The sequence below is a fragment of the Mauremys reevesii genome, linkage group 6 (genome assembly GCF_016161935.1).
Source record: "Mauremys reevesii isolate NIE-2019 linkage group 6, ASM1616193v1, whole genome shotgun sequence".
Taxonomy (NCBI): domain Eukaryota; kingdom Metazoa; phylum Chordata; order Testudines; family Geoemydidae; genus Mauremys; species Mauremys reevesii.
Genome location: NC_052628.1, coordinates 106,442,725 through 106,462,079, shown reverse-complemented (window position 1 = coordinate 106,462,079; position 19,355 = coordinate 106,442,725). Strand labels below are relative to the sequence as shown.

At 37.2% G+C, this 19,355-nt stretch overlaps 1 protein-coding gene across 7 annotated transcripts in view; it reads left to right on the top strand.

Moving 5' to 3' along the window:
• KDM4C (lysine demethylase 4C) overlaps nt 1-19,355 on the top strand; it is a 415,762-nt gene that overhangs the window by 104,362 nt on the left and 292,045 nt on the right. For all 7 annotated transcript variants that reach the window (XM_039544302.1, XM_039544301.1, XM_039544303.1 and 4 more), the window contains 2 exons: nt 4,112-4,215; nt 8,592-8,729. In XM_039544302.1, the coding sequence (XP_039400236.1) occupies nt 4,112-4,215; nt 8,592-8,729 (242 nt within the window). The remainder of the gene's footprint in view (nt 1-4,111; nt 4,216-8,591; nt 8,730-19,355) is intronic.

The following is a 19,355-nucleotide window of genomic DNA, read 5'->3' as shown; positions in this document are numbered from 1 at the left end:
TTACTTTATGTTGTACAGCACCCTGGGCATTATAGCAGGTAGCTAGTGGGGCTTTTAAAATCAGGATTATGATGATTGTATTATATTGTCATGATTGCATCATGGCAACTGAAATGCATGTGCTGAGGCTCATTGGTATTTATCTGAGTAGCTCACTAGTAGTTTGCTACCTAGCGTTGCCAAATAAATTGGTGAAACTGCGTTGCAAGGGCTGCTCTTAAAAAAAGGTCTTTGGGTTTTATTTACAATTCCAAAAGGGAGAAAAAATTATATGGCTGTTGTTGGAAAAAATTAGTTAGCACTAAATTTTAATGAAATGTGACACAATAATTAGTCCCTTCATATTCAAAGGAATCTTAATAGACTTCCTAGTTCTTGTGTATTGAAAGATCTGTATGACAACTTTGCATCTTAATTGAACTTCATATCCTTTATCTAAGAAACTTTGTGTTGTTGGGGTTGAGGAGTCAGCTAGAAAGGAATGCACAGTTGATATGCTTATCAGAACCTGCCCAGGCAGACATGTGCAGGTGATTGTTCTGGAGTCTTTAAGAGACCCTAATAGACCTTAATGGGAGAATTGACATGGAGAATAAAACAGGTTGAGGGTGTAGATTGGGATGGGAGGGAGGGAGACTGGTTATTCTGAGAGAATGTTGCCCTAAGTTTGTTCATTATTTTAAGACATGAAGAGTATTAAGACAGCTGAATTGGATGATTGGAAATGTCTTATTGTTAAAGAATGAACGTGCTCCAAAGAAATAACCATCTTTTTGAATGGCAAAAGAATCTCTGCATGTGCTCTCTCTCATATAGAGTTGACAGAAGAGTCCAGATATTATTTCAATGTCTTGTACCTAAGTTTAGTGCCAGTCAGGTAATGCTTTCTATAGTATTTTTAAGCATATATGTTTATTTTTACCTATCCTTTCATTTAATGACGTTTTCTCTCTGTTTTTATGCAGTTGCCAATAAAACATTATTTTGCTTAAGGCAAATGGAATTCAGTTTGGACATTGTAATTTTTGGGCAGTCTTTGGTTGGTGACCCACAGAGGACAAAAGTTCTCTAACCTCTCAAGAGGCCTGGAGTGTAGACTTCTAAACCTACTAATCTGAATCTCCCAGATTTTCCCCATAGATTCCTAAAGTTGTGCAGACATGAAGTGTCACTCTCTATATAAATGAAATCTAGTAGTTGTTCTGAATGGATATAAAGTTTATTATAAAGACTTGTTTTTACTCTGTAAAATAATATTGCTGATATACTCCCATACACTGAAAGCAAGACATTGTTTTCAAATGGCTTTATGTTTTTTGTTTGTTTTTTGTTTTTCATGTGACTGTTAATGTGAACTTGTAAATGCAACTGGAAATTATTTTGGAGGACACATTAGGAGTCCTTGGTGGAGCAGAATACTAAATGAGGACAAGATTTAAAGAAATAAGAGTCTAAAGTTAATCATCTAAATTTATTTTTAGACACCTAAACAGGGCTGGGCATCTTGGTCCCATTAGGTGCTTAGCATTTTTTTTTTAAATTTGGGTCTTGTATTTAGATGTCCAAATATGGATATATCCTATTTATGAAAATATTGTCTTTAGTTTCTAACCCATTTAAATTTGAACTATTTTACATTGTATAGAGTGATTTTGGTGAGATAATAGAGGGTATAGTTTTAGAGGTTCATTATAAATATAAATTATAAACTGATGCAGAGTACTTAATACACTGCACATTACCTTCCTTCAGTGGTTTTCCAATTTAAGTTAACTTATGGCCAGTCACCACATTTGTTTGGGCCCTGATTACAAATCCATATACAAAGAGAATTAAATAGATTCTTCTTTCATCATTGATTTTAATTTAAAATGTAATTCATGTAATGTAGTACAAACCTACAGATTTTAAAAGTTTGATGGGTTCATTTAAAATGAACTGCTAAGAAATAGCTTTTAGTCTTGGCATATCTGTTGACAACCTTCTCATTAATGATTAAATCCCTTAAAGAATAACGTGCAGTGTTACACAGGAGTTTAGTGGATGAATAAAATGGACTTTTATTGGCATGCACTTTCCTTTCTCTTTCATGCAGTGGTGTGGTGGGCAGATTTTTGTAATTAAATGGTAACTTATCCTAACTCATTTATCTATCATGTCCTTTATATGTTCATATATATGAGAAAACAGATTAGAATGTGGTTATCATTGGGGAAAAATGGCAATTGCTTTTATGTGAATATGACAAAGGGAAAATGTGTTTTGTCCCTGTAAGCCAGTTATATCATAAAATACAGATTGGTTTTTATTTGTTTATGTAAATACCATATTATGACAAAATTTACAAACTAATATTTTACCAACCCCTTCCATCCTGTTTTATTGTCATATACTTTTTTTCTTTGCAGTAGAGCCTTCCTAATTCATGATTCCCTAGTTAAGAAACCCATTAATTTTCATAAAACAGCAAACATTTCACCTTGTATCTAATAGCAGAGTGCTTAGTGAAATCTTCTGTACTTAACTTGAGACAGTATGGTCTCTTGGTTGAAGCAGAAGTGTGGAAGGTAGGACATCTGGATTCTGCTCCTGAATGGGCCCCAAAAACTTGCTGTGTGACCATTGGAAAGTCATGTACCTTTTCTGTGCCTGTTTCCCTCTTTGTAAAGTGCTTTGGGATACTCGTATGATAGATACTATATAAGTGCAATGAATTATTGTTACTAAGACATCAATATTTTTGCAAAACGTACTATATAGTATATTATGAAGGTAGTATAAATAATAAACTAAATTGAAATGGCTAAAATGAATTATTTCGAAATGATCTGCCTTAGGTATTTTAAAATCATATATGTTTGCTTGATTGCTAACCATGTTAATTTCAGTGATCCTCAGTAGATATCTGTCATTAGTGCCATGTACTTTTCTCTTGTAAAGACTTTCTCGGAACTGCTGATCACTGAGTAACTAGGGCAAACAGAATTGTCTTCTTTATAATTTGCACACTCCTCTCACCTGTTTCATTCAGTAATGTTACAATCCAGTCTTTGTAGCACTATGTTTTATTTCCATTATGTCACATTTTGATGTCACAGACCAGTTTCTGCCATCACTGAATGAACGGCGCAAGATGACTAGACTGATTATAAATAATGAAGATATTTAACATTTAAATAGCTCTCTCTGTAGAACTCAAAGAACTTTCCATTGTACGTGTGGGAAAAGTGAGGTGCAGAGAGATAAGTGACATGCCTAAGATTAAAGAGGAAGTGTGTAGAGGGTCTTGGAACAGAACCCAGACCTTCAGAAAGGAGGGTGACTTTGGTTTTAGTGATGGAAACCAACCTCTTTCTCCTCCATCTAGAGCAGCATTGCTATCTGATCTATCTACATTTCATATTTGGGGAGAGGTTTGAATTAACCTTAATTTTTAAACAAAATATTGTCATGTGCTGAACCACCATATTACATCAGTTGTTTGCTGATGACATTGCAACACTGACCCATCAGGAGGCATGTGGCACAAATATTCAGTGCTGGCTGTCAGCCAGATCGGGAGGAAACACCTTCAGCTAGCCATTGAGCATCAACCATCATCACAGTAAAGAAATGGCTTGAGCTACTGCCTCCATAACCTCCAAGCTGTATATATAAATATAGTTGAAAAATTAGGATTAGCCTTGAACAAAGAAATGTCAGGGAATAAGAATTGGAGATTCAACAAATGATGCGTGTCAACTTGTTTGAGATGGAAACATATTTTATTTTAATATTTTAATTCCTTGGAGTAATTGTCTTCCCCCAATAAACTGGAAACACTGTGAAAGCAAAAAGTCCAAGTAAGGTCCAAATTATTATTGAAGTTTTTTTTCCCTCTTATTTTAAACCTAAATTCTAGCAAAAAATAAGATCTGAAAATAGGCTAATTTATATAGGAGAGAGCTTTGCTTTTTATGTAGATATCGCTGTTAATTGACAATGATGAGAGAGAAATTTCAACTAAAGTATGCAACTGTGTGGTTTATTGTGCTTTAAACAAAATACCATTAAAGTTTCCTGTTCTTGTTTTAATTGAAGAAAACTCACTTTGCTTATTTTTCCTTATTAGGATTCTTCCCAAGCAGTTCTCAAGGGTGTGATGCTTTTCTCCGTCACAAGATGACGCTGATTTCTCCCTCAATATTGAAAAAATATGGAATTCCTTTTGACAAGGTACCGTAGAATTTATTTAGTGATGTGCCTCTGTGCTTAGTATCCAGGTCTGTGCAGTTACAAAGGCAAAGCAAAACAGTATCTTTATATTCAGGCCCAGATTCCGAATCACTGTTGTTAAAACAAGCTTCTGGGCCGTTTGGTTGTTCTCTTGGTTTAGTCTGGGATTTTCAAAGGAGCCTAAGGGAGAGTTAGGTTGCCAAATCCCGTTGAAATGTAATATAATTATTTTAATATGAAACAGCTTGGAAAATTAAAAACTTTTATGTTCCAAACTCATTTAGTAATAGCTTAATTTTTGAAGCCATCAACAGTTCATTATGTAATATTTTTTTATATTTGGTAAATACAAATTTATTTAGAGTGGTACTGCTACATTAATTCATACAACTCTTAAATTAGTGGTATTAGATCGTGTTGTGTTTGGATAAAACTTTTTAAAGAAATGTTTATATGAACCATGCTTTATTGTTTTCTTTAAGTAATGCAGTGTAATTTTTATTAGCATTTTGTGGTGATAAGTTTCAGATGAAAATAGAAGATGGTATAAATGTTTGAAAATTTATTTATTGTGAAACTTTAATGCAACTTAGATGTAGTTAGAAATACAATAATAATCAGATGCTCCTTTTCTGGTCGACAGATTATTTTCTAAAACAATTAGTGCATATGTTATTGTTTTGCTTTGTGCTGGTCGATAGTGACTGAGTGAGAATGGGTATACAACATGAACATTTTATATAAAGCAGGAGAAATAAAAAAAGAACTTTGGCTTGATTTTAAAAAAATCTCCTTTTGAGAAGGATTAAGTACTTTGCTGTTTGCAAAAACATTTAAAATACTCCTGTGTATCCTCTTCTTCACTTGATTTTTCTTCCCTTGATCCTAGCTCTTCTCTACCTAAAAGCTTTTTCACTTGTGACTACGTGTGCACTTCATGTGGGTGCAAGACGGTGAAAGTGTTTTTTTTTTTTAATGGCATCAACCTATGCCAAGATTTGTTCAGCACCTTGGTGAGCCTGACTCAGCTCCCCTTGCTGGACATTTTTTCTGTGTGATATTGAAATTTAGCAGCCCTCTGATCATTATACAGTTATGATCATTGTACGGATTCTTGATTTCCCACCTCCAGCTTTTCTAAAGTGTATAGAGAAGTCCAACAATAAGCCTGTATATTTTTCTCACACTAAATCCACTTGCAGAATAAGCCCATCAGTTTTTGTTTATGATTGTTGTCTCTCTTTTTTCACATATGTGAAAAATTTACTTATAGGTAGCAGGAGGATCTATGTATATATGCTCAGCTGCTCACTTTTTCACTCTCTAGATTGTATGGCTGCGTAGGGCCTCCTATCTTATTCACTTTAGATTTATGGGATATTATTAAATGAGGTCAAGAGAAATAATGTAACTACTGATTCTTTTCATACCCTTGTAATGTATCACTAATGTGTCAAATAAAATCACAGAATTTAGATCTATTGTTTTGGATTTAATGAACATTAATCTGAGCAGTATATTTTTCAGCATATGGAAATGGTAGAAGCATAAAGTTTAATAACTTGCTGGCAGATTTGTTTTTAACATTGTCAGGCTTGTGTTTGGGGTAGGTAGGTGAGTCCAGAGCAATAAGGTCGGTTGCTTTATTTCAGTGTCTTGGACTTTCTCATTTTCTATTTTTAAAAAATGTGTTAGAAATAGTTAAATAGAATAAATTTAGTTCTGTCACCTAGTGTTAGGAAGAAGCAGCCTGTACCCGAGTGCAGTTTTAATTAATGGGATTCAGTGAGAATGTGAATAGAAAGAATCAGGCTGTGATCTCTTGTGGCTTGCTGTGATAGAACTGGAAATGTGCTGAACACTGATAAGTCAGCTTACGCCTACCAGGTGACAGCTGAACTACCGCTTTTTGCAAAAGAACACCTGCTAAACTGTCATCAGTAGGGGGGTGCATGACAAGATAAATTTGGGAATTGCTGGCACTGAGAATGTTCTTTCTTATACATCCCTGCAACATGATTTGAAAACTCCAATCACAATCACTGTGTGTGTTTTGTGGGCTATATATTTACATACATGCTTATGCGTATATAAAGCGTCCAATTGCTTCACATTTATGCTGGAACCATAGGATGGTTTATATATTTGTATATAAAGTATGATTTTTTCATTCTTCAATCTTCTCATTGTAGTTTTTGCTATCTTTCCCCCACCCCACTCCATTCTGGCCTAAAAGTACTGTGATGGTGGTGATATCAAGAACATGCCAGTATCTGGAGTGCCATTCCTTTGGGTTTCTTGTTGCATACAAACACAGAATGCACACACCACATTCATATGATTGTGAGAACAGAGTTTTGTGTATATGTGGGGTCCAAATGAGGAAATTAAATACAAAAACTGTTAGTATCATACTTGAGAGTTTAAGACATGAAAGGTAATATACATTTCTACAGAAGTGTAGTGTGACCTTGTTATGGTGGCTGTGTAAAAGTTAACTAACTTTGAACTTTCTGCCTTTTACTGTATTTAAAAGCTCAACCACAGTGTTGCCTTACCATAGTATCTCTTTTCATTTTTGTGAGTTTGTCTCACCTGACTGCATTGTTCAGGCAAAGCATTATTAGACCCACAGAAGACTAAGGTCGCCTTGTCTTCCATTAACCAGTAACTACTGCTTGGTGCCCAAACATCTGCCCTTAAGTATTGTTCACAACAAATATCTTCTTTCCACTGGCCCTATTTTCTGACCTAAATTTAGTGTCAAGGGGGCATGTCAGATGAAGTATATGGATTTTCGTTCACCTCTTTACTCTTTGATCACTAATGCCATGAAGCAGCTCCTATCAGCCAGCTGAAGAGAGGATGTGGCTGGGCCATCTGTTCAGCAGCCTCCGTGAGCTCATCCTTTCTGCACCCTTTGATGGCTGGGGTCTAAGGGAGCTCCCAATGGAAAGTAAAACAATCCCTAACTGATGGGAACTCTTGGGGATTGCAAGCATTGGTTCTGCTGCCCGTTCTCCATTGATGAATGGAGCAGACCTAAATAGCACATAGAGGTGCACATTACTCAACTAGCAAGAGAGAATCCTGCCCACTCTTTCCTGAAAATTTATATTGCATGCTGTTCAGTATCTGGTATTCAACATTTAAGTGTTTGGGGATTCTGTTTATATGAAAATGACTATACTGTACAAAATATAGTTGTATATTTTGTAGTTTCATTGTTCATAACTTAATCTATTGAATCAATGGGCTGCAGTCTCTTTCCACTGAATCACTCTCCATTGTATTTTGTAAGGAAAAGCGATCCTTTGGATAAATCCTTGTTTACTGCATAAAGTGGTGTTAAAGCTTCACTGCCCAGTGCTACTTGAGTACCTTTTCCCAGACCTGATGCTTTCCATGCTAAGCCATTCTTCACACCCTCTGGGTAGAGTTCTAGTCAGGTGCTGTAGCAACATCCTTTCAATATCCTCAATACTGTTCAAAAACCCTCAGTAAAATAAGTGCTAATGGAGTGTTAGGAAGGAGATTTTAATGGCACAAAGTTTAGGACATTCATTACATGATTTAGAATACAAAGAGTCTTCAGCATTATTAGTTTTTGTAAAGTTGTAGTAGTGATGTTCCACAAAAAGTGTGGTTCTGCTTCCTTGAAAAAGACTTGGAAAAAATGGCACCCGTTTGTGTATTATCCACTAATAGAATGTGTGAAAGCTAAATTAGCTCCTCATTTATACATGTATGGCCCACTGTCTGCAGAATAGATTGTCAGTGACACCTGTGAAACCTAATTAGCATTAAATGGGTCAGGCACTGAAAAGTTGTATGGGGATGGGAAAGAGAGAAGAGAAGAAATCTCCCTCTATCCTACTTCAATTACATGGAGCATCTGTGGCACCATTCCAGAGAAGCTACTTAAGGCCAGTGAATGAAGTAGCCTTCCCAGCCATTAGAGTATGCCCCCTCTATTGGGGAAGGTAGCAGCAGATGTTTGGCTCATACCTTCCCCTGCTGGCTGCCACCCTGCCTTGTCTGGCCACTTTAAATCTTATGCTCTCTACTCATTGCCCCCAATTTATTGTTAATAGGGGTCGTCTGCTTTTGTAGAAGAGGGAACATGATTTGCTCCCTTGTGAACGCTTTCTGAATTTGTGCCCTACTCTAATGTAGGGATATTGATGGTCCAGAAGCTTGTTATTTCAAAATGTAGTCAGTAAAGTCTTCTCGGGTGAATTCAGGTCTGCCTATATTTAATCCAAATTGGATGCTATGTGCAAATGTCTATTTTGACATCAGCAAATATAATTTTCGTTTCTTTAATAAGAGAAGGTCTTTTAAAATATGTTATTTGTTTTCTTCTTGTTATGTAGATCACACAGGAGGCAGGGGAATTTATGATAACCTTCCCATATGGATACCATGCGGGATTTAACCATGGATTCAACTGTGCAGAATCAACCAACTTTGCCACAATCAGATGGATTGATTATGGAAAAGTAGCTAAATTGGTAAGTAGGGAGAAGAACAATTAAGTCATTTTGTACATCATCCTGTCAATGCAGTAATATTCCATATTGTGCATTTACTGGCATGTTATAACACTTGCAGTACATGTATTTGTGATCGTAGTAGATTTTATGTATGACTTAATGTGTATATTGTATGTTAAAAATCTTTCTTTTTCAGGAGATATTTTTATGTAGTTAAGTTTATATAAGGCCATATAAATTGAGAATTATGTTTGGAAGGGACACACAGAATTTCTTTCTGTTCTTCTGAAACCCTATACATCATAGTCCCAGAGGCAGCTTGGAAATCGCCTTATTCAAGTCACGTGCAGCAATTCTGCTCCCTTATAGAATTTTATATGTATCTTGGAAAACATGCCACAGACTTGAGGGGAAATGTGCGTGTTCAAAAGAGGACTAAGATCAATAAGAGGCTGACCTAAATGAGCAAATTAAACTTTAATCTGTAATGTTTTTTTTAAAGGCAATATTTTGTGATAAATTAAATATGCTCCCAGAGTGGGAATGTTTCATAATTTAAAATCACTAATATATTTTACAAAAAAGCGGTTTCGAGTCAGTTTTAGTCTATGCAGTGATGTTGTAGCTATGTCAACCCGAGGATATTATAGAGACAAGGCGGGTGAGGTAATATCTCTTATTGGACCAAGTTCTGTTTCTGAGAGAGACGAACTTTTGAGCTAAACGGTGTAGCTCAAAAGCCTCTCTGACCACGAGAAATTGGTCCAATAAAAGATATTGCCTCACCCAACTTGTTTCCACTATTTTAGTCTGAAACTTTGCATGTGCTGCATATATTTTACATTCCGTTCACATACAGCATGTGGGTAATATACTGAATCAAATGTGTGTATTTTGTTCAGCAAAAGGTCATTAATGTTATACAATATTTTATATGATCTCTCCACTATTCAAAAGTATGGATTATAAGAGCACTGTTTAGGATGCTTTGATAAATATGTAATGTGGAGCCACTTTGCAGACCAAGATATTTTGTACTGACAACAAGAGCATCTACAAATTGTGTACATGTTACATTAGCTAATGAGATGACAAGTGAATTCAGTTCAAAAGCAAACATGGGAGGAGGTGGGGTTGCAGCAAAGTAATCCAGGAAGAGTATAGGGCTAAACATGTGGAATTGGAAGAAGACCTTGAGAATATTTTCTATTAGCAGAACTTCTTGATTTTAGGCACTATTGACTATAATTGTGAATGAGATTGAGTGAGTTTCAAGAGATAAAAGGCCTGAAAATGATTCATTGTTTCATGTAGCCTATACATAGGCATTTACTGTAATGAAAGTAATGAAAACATTAATAAGAATTTAAAATGTTCAGCTAGGTCTTCACTTTTAATGCAAAACTTACATTCATGATAGGGAATTAATAAGGCCTTGATTGGTAATACTGATTTTTAAGATCTATATATTTAGTAGCTCAGTGGTTCAAAAGATAGTAAAATAAACCACCATGTAGAAGACTTGAGTTTAATATAACTCTAGGGGTCAAATTCAAATGTGGGGTAAGCTGATCTATTGAAAAGTTAGTGGAGTTTCCCTCTCTCAGTCTTGAATTTGCTTCTAAAAGTCCTAATTTTTGGCTAGAAGGTCTTGGTTCATTTAGTCCATTTTGAGTATTCTTTGTCCATGGAAAAAACAGTTATTGAAATACATTGACTTTCATGCTGTGTACCAAAGGTGTAGTACTGTGTTCATGTATTGTATAAGAAGGTAAAATGGCTTCAGGGTGTTTGTAATCAATTCAAAGTGTCTGAAATCTTCCAAATACTATTTGAATCAATAATAATAATATCTGCTATAGAGAAATCTTAGGGATTGTAGTTGAGTGTGAATCCCAATTCCTGTGACTAGAGGCCACAGTCATGAATTGCGCTCTTCATTTTACTATATATAATAAAAAATGTCAGAATTAAAGCCTGACTCATTGAACATTTTGCTTCATTTTTTAATTAATCAAGAAAAAGACTTGGAAGTAGTATTTGCCAAATAAAACATCTCAGGTTATTGCACAACTTTAATAGAATCATAGACTATCAGGGTTGGAAAGGACCTCAGGAGGTCATCTAATCCAACCCCCTGCTCAAAGCAGGATCAATCCCCAACTAAATCATCCCAGCCAGGGCTTTGTCAAGCCTGGCCTTAAAAACCTCTAAGGAAGGAGATTCCACCACCTTCCTAGGGAACCCATTCCAGTGCTTCACCACCCTGCTAGTGAAAGAGCTTTTCCTAATATCCAACCTAAACCTCCCCCACTGCAACTTAAGACCATTACTCCTTGTTCTGTCATCTGGTACCACTGAGAACAGTCTAGCTTTGGAACCCCCTTTCAGGTAGCTGAAAGCAACTATCAAATCCCCCCTCATTCTTCTCTTCTGCAGACTAAACGATCCCAGTTGCCTCAGCCTCTCCTCATAAGTCATGAGCTCCAGCCCCCCAAATCATTTCTGTTGCCCTCCGCTGGACTCTTTCCAATTTTTCTGAATCCTTTTTGTAGTGTGGGGCCCAAAACTGGACACAGTACTCCAGATGAGGCCTCACTAATGTTGAATAGAGGAGAAAGATCACGTCCCTCAATCTGCTGGCAATGCTCATACTTATACATCCCAAAATGCTGTTAGCCTTCTTGGCAACAAGGGAACACTGTTGACTCATCTCCAGCTTCTCGTCCATTGTAACCCCTGCTGCCTAGCCACTCGGTCCCTTGTCTATAGCAGTGCATTGGATTCTTCTGTCTTAAGTACAGGACTCTGCACTTGTTCTTGTTGAACCTCATCAAATTTCTTTTGGCCCAATCCTCTAATTTATCTAGGTCCCTCTGTATCCTATCCCTACCCTGCAGTGTATCTACCACTCTCCTCCCAGTTTAGTGTCATCTCCCAACTTGCTGAGGGTGCAATCCCTGCCACCTCCAGATCATTAATGAAGATATTGAACAAAACCGGCCCCAGGACCAACCCTCGGGGCACTCCACTTGATACTGGCTGTCAACTAGACATGCAGCCATTGATCACTACCCGTTGAGCCCAATGATCTAGCCAGCTTTCTATCCACCTTATAGTCCATTCATCCAGCCCATACTTCTTTAACTTGCTGGCAAGAATACTATGGGAGACCATATCAAAAGCTTTGATAAAGTCAAGGAATAATGCGTCCACTGCTTTCTCCTCATCCACAGACCCAGTTATCTCATCATAGAAGGCGATTAGGTTAGTCAGGCATAACTTGCCCTTGGTGAATCCATGCTGACTGTTCCTGATTACTTTACTCTCCTCAAAGTGCTTCAAAATTGATTCCTTGAGGACCTGCTCCATGATTTTTCCAGGGACTGAGGTGAGGCTGACTGGCCTGTAGTTCCCTGGATCATCCTCCTTCCCTTTTTAAAAGATGGGCACTACATTAGCCTTTTTCCACTCATCCAGGACCTCCCCCGTTCGCCATGAGTTTTCAAAGATAATGGTCAATGGCTCTGCAATCACATCCGCAAACTCCTTTAGCACCCTTGGATACAGTGCATCCGGCCCCATGGACTTGTGCTCGTCCAGCTTTTCTAAATAGTCCTGAATCACTTCTTTCTCCACAGAGGGCTGGTCACCTCCTCCCTATACTGTGCTGCCCAGTGCAGTAGTCTGGGAGCTGACCTTGTTCATGAAAAAAAGGCATTGAGTTACATTAGCTTTTTCCTCACCCTCTGTCACTAGTTTGCCTCCCCCATTCAGTAAGGGGCCCACACTTTCCCTGACCACCTTCTTGTTGCTAATGTACAACTCATTACTCTTAACATCCCTTACTAGCTATAACTCCAAGTATGATTTGGCCTTCCTGATTTCACTTCTGCACGCCTGAGCAATATTTTTATACTCCTCCCTGGTCATTTGTCCAATATTCCACTTCTTGTAAGCTTCTTTATAAACACTTCTTTTCAACAGCAGTTACATAATAATACAAAGCTAATGGAAACAAAACAATTTGATAATTATTTATTATAATGATATTTGTTGGTATTTGTTCATGCCATACAAATACAAGTTGATGGAATGTTAAGGAAATGCACGTTACTGCTTTAATGTTCCGATATTAATTATAAAACAAGATACATTAGGGAAATGTCAAGTTACAACTTTACCTGTTATACTTGATATTTAAAGACATCATATTTGAAACAAGGCATGTGGGAGACAGGTGTGGAGGAGCACACTGTTTATTAAAGGGGATACTCTAAATCCTAGTAAGGAGGAGGGGCTAGAAGTTGATGAAGTACAGGTAGTAACTGAAGAGAAACAGCCAAACGAAAGAGTCCCATTCAATGAACGGAGATAACTAAATATTGACAAATTTTGTACGTGTTCGTATACAAATGCTAGAAGTCTTAATACTAAGATGGGTGAAGTTGATCTCCTGGTATTAAATGAGGATACTGACATAATAGGCATCATAGAAATTCGGTGGAATGATGATAATCAGTGGGACATGGTAAAAAATATATAGGCATGACAGAGTAGGTTGCGCTAATGGGGAAGTGGCGCTATATATGAAAGAAAGCATGGAGTAAAAATCTAAAATGAATCAAACTGTACCATAAAATCTCTATGAATAGAAATTACATGCTTGAACAATAAGACTATAGCAGTATGACAGTGATGGTGAAATGCTCGGGGAGATTAGAGAGGCTACAAAAACAGAAAACCTAATAATAAAAAGGGAAGAGAGAAGGTCCTCTCATAGATTGGTAACTGATTAAAAGACAGGAAGCAAAGGGTAGTAATATATTGTAACTTTTCACAATGGAAAGACGTAAATAGTGGGGTCTCTCAAGGATCTGTACTGAAACCTGTGCTGTTGGACATATTCACAAATGATCTTGAAAAAGAGGAATACAGTGAGGTGGTAAAATAAGATAGTTAAGTCCAAAGCTGACTGCGAAGAGTTACAAAGGGATCTCACAAAACTGGGCAACAAAATGGCAGATGAAATTCAGTGTTAAGTGCAAAGTAATATGCATTGAGAAAAATAATTCCAACTATATATTAACAGCTAGTTTAGACCTCATTTTTTTTTATCACTCAAGAAAGTAATCTTGGAGTCATCATGGATAGTTCTCAGAAAACTTGTGCTCAATGTGCAGCTCCAGTCAAAAAAAGCGAACAGAATGTTAGGAACCATTAGGAAAGGTATAGTTAATAAGAGAGACACTATAATACCACTATATAAATCTCTGGTATTCTCACACCTTGAATGCTGTGTGCAGTTCTGGTTGCCCCATCTCAAAAAAGACTCATTAGAATTGGAAAAGGTACAGAGAAGGGCAACAAAAATGATTTTAGGGATATCGAACAGCTTCCAGACATGGATAGATTAAAAAGACTGTGACTGTTCTTCTTAGAAAAGAGATGAGTGTATGTGGCGGGTGGGGTGGGTATGATAGAAATCTATAAGATCATGACTGGTGTGGAGAAAGTGACGCAAGAACCGAGATCATTCAATGAAATTAATAGGCAGCAGGTTTAAAACAAACATAAGAAAGTACTTATTTACACAATGTACAGTCAACCTGTGGAACTCATTGCCATGTGTTGTGAGGACCAAAAGTATAAATGGATTTAAAAAAGCATTAGAGAAGTTCATACAGGATAGGTCCATGGATTAGGTCCATTAGCCAAGATGGTCAGGGACACAACCCCCTGCTCTGGGTGTCTCTAAACCTCAGATTGCCAAAAACTGGAACTAGATGATAGAGGATGGCTCCCTTGATTTGTTGTCCTCGTTGCTTCATTCCCTCTGAAGTATCTGGCACTGTCCACTGTCAGGAGACCCTGTGTGGCCGTTCTTATATAAATAAAAATAGAGAAAACAATGTATGTTGTTAACTATTCTTGCATTATATTTGTATAACAGTTTTAAAGCATGCATGATACCAGAGCTTTTGCAAACTGAAAAATACTGTTTCTTGGTCTTCTGTTAGGCAGGAAATGGAAAACGGGTAAATCTATAGTTGCTTATACTGGAACTCCAGAGAAATTTTCCAAAAATGTCAATTAATTTAAAAAGGATAAGAAATCCTCACTGCTTCAGAATGCTATTGTGATGTTAGTAGGTTATATCCACTATTATAATATTATTATAGCATTTTAATAAAAGAAGCCACACAATTTTGTGTTGCAATTTATGGTTCTCCAGACTGGCATGGCTCACTGATGTTGAAGTTTAATCTGTTGCTTCTTCTCTGTCTGTACATGATACTTACATGATTTTTAATTGGGGGGGGAAATTTTGGATCTAAATATAATTTCTAGACGACTGTTACATTTTTCTCTTTAATATGTATTACACTGGATATGCCTTTCTGGTAGCAGTGAAATGCAGTAATCTAGGTCAGTAGAGTGTAGTGCTCACCCTAAAGGCTTTTGTTGTACTGTAGACTGATTATTTTTCCGACAAAGCAGTTCTGAGTTACTTACAGCTGTATTATTGTCTATGCCACTTCCCCTCCAAAAAACCCAAAATGAAACAAAAACAAAAAAACAACTACTGAGCTACCGCCTTCATCCCTTTTTTTGTATGAACGGTAGCTAGATATGTAATAGCAGACAGGTTTTTTTTATCGAAACTACAGTAAATACTTAAGTTAAAGAACATTATTATTGTCCTAAAGAAAATGCCACGAGGTTAAGGGCCCAATGAAATAAATTGCCTACATAAATTGCAGTTTTAAATGGGTCATGTCTTTAAAGAGAGAGGCATATTTTGAACACAGAACTAGAAGAAGCAAACTCCTGAATTCCAGTTCTTGCTCTGAAACACTCATTCTGTGGCCTTGGGGAAATTGCTGAACTCACTGTCTCAGTTTCCTCAGATGTACACCTACGTGCAACAATCCTGTTTTAGCTGGGGCTGTCTTTACTAAAGTCCTGGGGAACATGATAGCTGCACCTCTTTCCCAAAGGCTGTAGTGCTGCACGAGGGCTGCATGTGAGAAGGCAGGAGGCTAGGTGGAGAGGCTGCATGCTTTTTCTGCTGTCTCAGGTACTTCTTTCTACTGTAGTCTCAGTGCAGTGAACAGAATGGTGACACCTGTGGAGACAGGTCTGAGCTCTGGCACAGATAAGAGACAAGTGGGATGAGGGGCACAGTTGACACATGGTAGAGTGCACAGATTTGGACAGGGGACAGAAGGAGATGGTTAAAGGTGATAAAGGAAAATAGAGATAGAAAGGTGCAGCATTCCAAACCTTCCCCTGCCCTAGAAGAGAGAGAACAGAAACCACATTAACTTCTCCTCACTGATCCTCTGGGAAGAGAGAGATTCCAGAGAAAGAAGGGGGCCCGGCATCCATCCTGACAGCGCTTAAAGGAGTGGGAGGGGAGCAGGCTGTCTATGAAATGGGTTTAAGTGTTCAGATACTATAGTGACAGGAGCTAGAGAAAACCCTAAGATTAGATAAAACTTACGGTATTTATCTCATGGTAGGTCGCATAGGTTAGTTAGTTATGTTTGCAACGTGCTGTGAAGATGAGAGGTGTATACCATACATTTTAAGTATTATTAATAGTCATCCTGTAGCTTCAGTTTCTGGAATTTAATTTGATACCAAAATTTAAAGGGTATGAAAGAAGGCAGATGGGACATTTCTTCAGACTCATGGCTTATTATTTACCTAATGGAGCTTACGTTTATCTAAGTAGACTGGAACTCCTTGCTGTTCTGCAAACAACATTTTAAGCTATCTTACTCCAGTGCATTTTGTTAATGTTGATAAAACAGATGAACCAATGTCAATTAGTTTGTATGTTTTGCTGGGATCTACTTTAATTTGTGCCGAGTAGGCAACTTGTGTGCTGAAGTAGGGGCAATGTTCAGGCGTTAAAGTTGCTGAATATAAATGTTTACACACCATTTTGATTAATTTTTTTGTATTCTACAAAATAAAATCCCTTTTGGAGTGTTTGGATAAAAGATATTCACTTTAATCCAAGAATGAAGTTGCATCTTTCTCTTTAGCCAAGATTTAATGATGTGTAGCTGTGCGGGGAAACACTTCTAGGTAATCTGTATGCAATCAACTAACATTCAAACCTTTTGTAGTCTTGACCATCACATATTTTGATTTTTCTTGTTTATCACAGTTTAAAGATATTTGAATATTTTTCTAACTCCTGCAAGTGAGGGATCGCTTTTGCCCCAAACAGTAATTAATTACAAGCAACTATTTTCAGGACTGTTGTGGAAAACAATTACTTAAAACATCTTTTGCCTATTTAAGTATTTATTCCATGCTCATCACTGTGGTATTTGAGAACCTTTTCTGTGTAATTCATTCATGATTCTCTTGTGCTCCTGTCAGTATTGTTTGCACTCACCTCTGGACATGTTAGCATTTTTATAACCATTTCTATGTATTAGATTTTGAGCTGTCATGTTAATCATGTGACCTTGGGTATGAGAGGATAAGTTGGAATTAAACAAAAAGAGCTCAGATGGCAAATTGAGCGACATCTTCTGGAATTACATACTGTAGTTTGACCTGTGTTGCAATAAGGCTGGTTTGGGAGTTTGTATGATGATCTGGCACTGATAAGTATGTTACTGAAGTATATTTATAAGAAGCTGTCTTGGCTTGTATTGATCCCATCATTTTTTCCATATTACTTCCCCATTAAATAATTTATTGAAAAATGGACATTTTTTATCAGAATTAATTGACTTTTAGGGTGAATTCCATGCTTGCCCTCATAAAAAATTTACAGGTGGAGCCCTTTCATTTTCTTTGTATGAATGTACTTTAGGAAATTTATGTAAAATTTACCTAGAAAAATGCATCATCCATTTAATTGTAATTGAAAGGTGATTAGGTGATATGCTAAAATCTGGAGAATCACTCATAATTTGCACCTTCTCTCCAAATGAAAATACCCATGGAGAGGACCAGTAAATGCTACCTGTCATACTGGGGTGCTAGAGTTTAGAAACAGACTGAAAAAAGTTCAAAACAAGATTATGTACTTGTATCTACTGATGTATTTTCTCTACATTGCATTTCTCATCCCTACTGTTTATTAGTATTGTTAATTGAAAAACAAGCCCAGGAACAAAGAAACTCTTCCCTTCTCTTTTTCCTGTTTGCAGAGCCAGGAGGGTTGGGTGGGGTGAGCTGAGCTTGGGAACTCTCTAGACCCTGCAGAGAGGACGTTCTCAAGGAGAAAAGGTCTCATAAGCTCCTCCTTAACTCAACCACATGGGCTAAGATAGAAGGAAGCTCTCAGGACAGAGCCAGTCCCAGGATAAAAGGATTCTGGCCCTCTCCCTGGCAAGAGCAGAGAGAGGTGGAGAGTAAAAACCTTTGCAATATTGTTTCTGAACACAGGTGATTTCATCAGACTTTCCTTCCTTCACTTTGGACATTTTTTATTCCAATTTCCTCCTCCACTGTCCTTCCACTGCAGCCTCATTCTCCATGGCCTCCAAGCACTTCATCATCTCTTCTCCCTCCTTTCCTCTCAGTCATTCCATCCCCTCAACCTCCCAAATCAATATCTCCACTACCGAAGAAGAAGAAGAAAAAAAAGTGGTGAAAACATGACATTTGCCAACCATTACCCATATCATGCCCTTTCCCTCACCTCTCCTCTATCTAGCCTATTTAAATTATACAGTCCTTGTGGCAGGATGATCTCTTCCTGTATGTTTATTTTATAGCACAGTGGGACCCCAATTTGAGTGGGATCTTCAGTTGTCACTATACAGCGGAACAAATCATAGTATGTGTAAAATGCAAGGATTTGTCATGGTCCTTCCTTAGGGCCCAATCCTGCAAACAATGAAGCCAATGAGACTACTCATGTGAATGGTGTGTTTGCAGGACTGAGTGCTTAAGTGTGAAATCCCATATAAAGGTAATTTGAAACTGGGGTCAGTGCATGCCTGTGATTGAATGGATCAGACCTATTGAAATATAGGGTCATTGACTTTGGTGGAGATTCATCGTCTTGCGTCTGGACTCATTTTGGCTCTTAGTGATGGTGTTGTTTTTTTAAAAAGAGCGTATCTGGAACATAGATGGTTTTTAAGAAAACCAAATGCCTATTTTACATGCCCAGCTGGAGATGCTCATAGCTCTGATCTTGGAAATTTCCTCCTCCTGAGAGCAAGTGCTAGCAGCTGCCTTTGAAGCTTAGTTTACTGTTTAAAAATTATATTTGTACACTGCCAAAAGTGCAAACGAAGTGACTCCAAAATGGTGGATTTGAGCATTTCTGAACCGAATGTGGAAAATAAGTGTTTTCAGAGAAGGAAATACTTGGTAATAAATCAACATACAGTATTTATATATTAGTCATTATAGCCTGTGTATAAATGTGCTGTCAAACACTTATGACTTTAAAGAAAGAAAACAGCATACTTTGCCAGTACCTTTCTTTATTCCTTTTGCTATTGAAGTAGGTATTTTGAAAAGAAAATTGTTCCTGTCACTTCCCAATACTACCCCCTCTCCTCCTTAACCAAGAAGCAAAAACCTATGTTCTTTATTTATGATGTATCAGTATTTTGCTATGAAAATGATTGTGCTGGCACAAGTTCAACATTATGA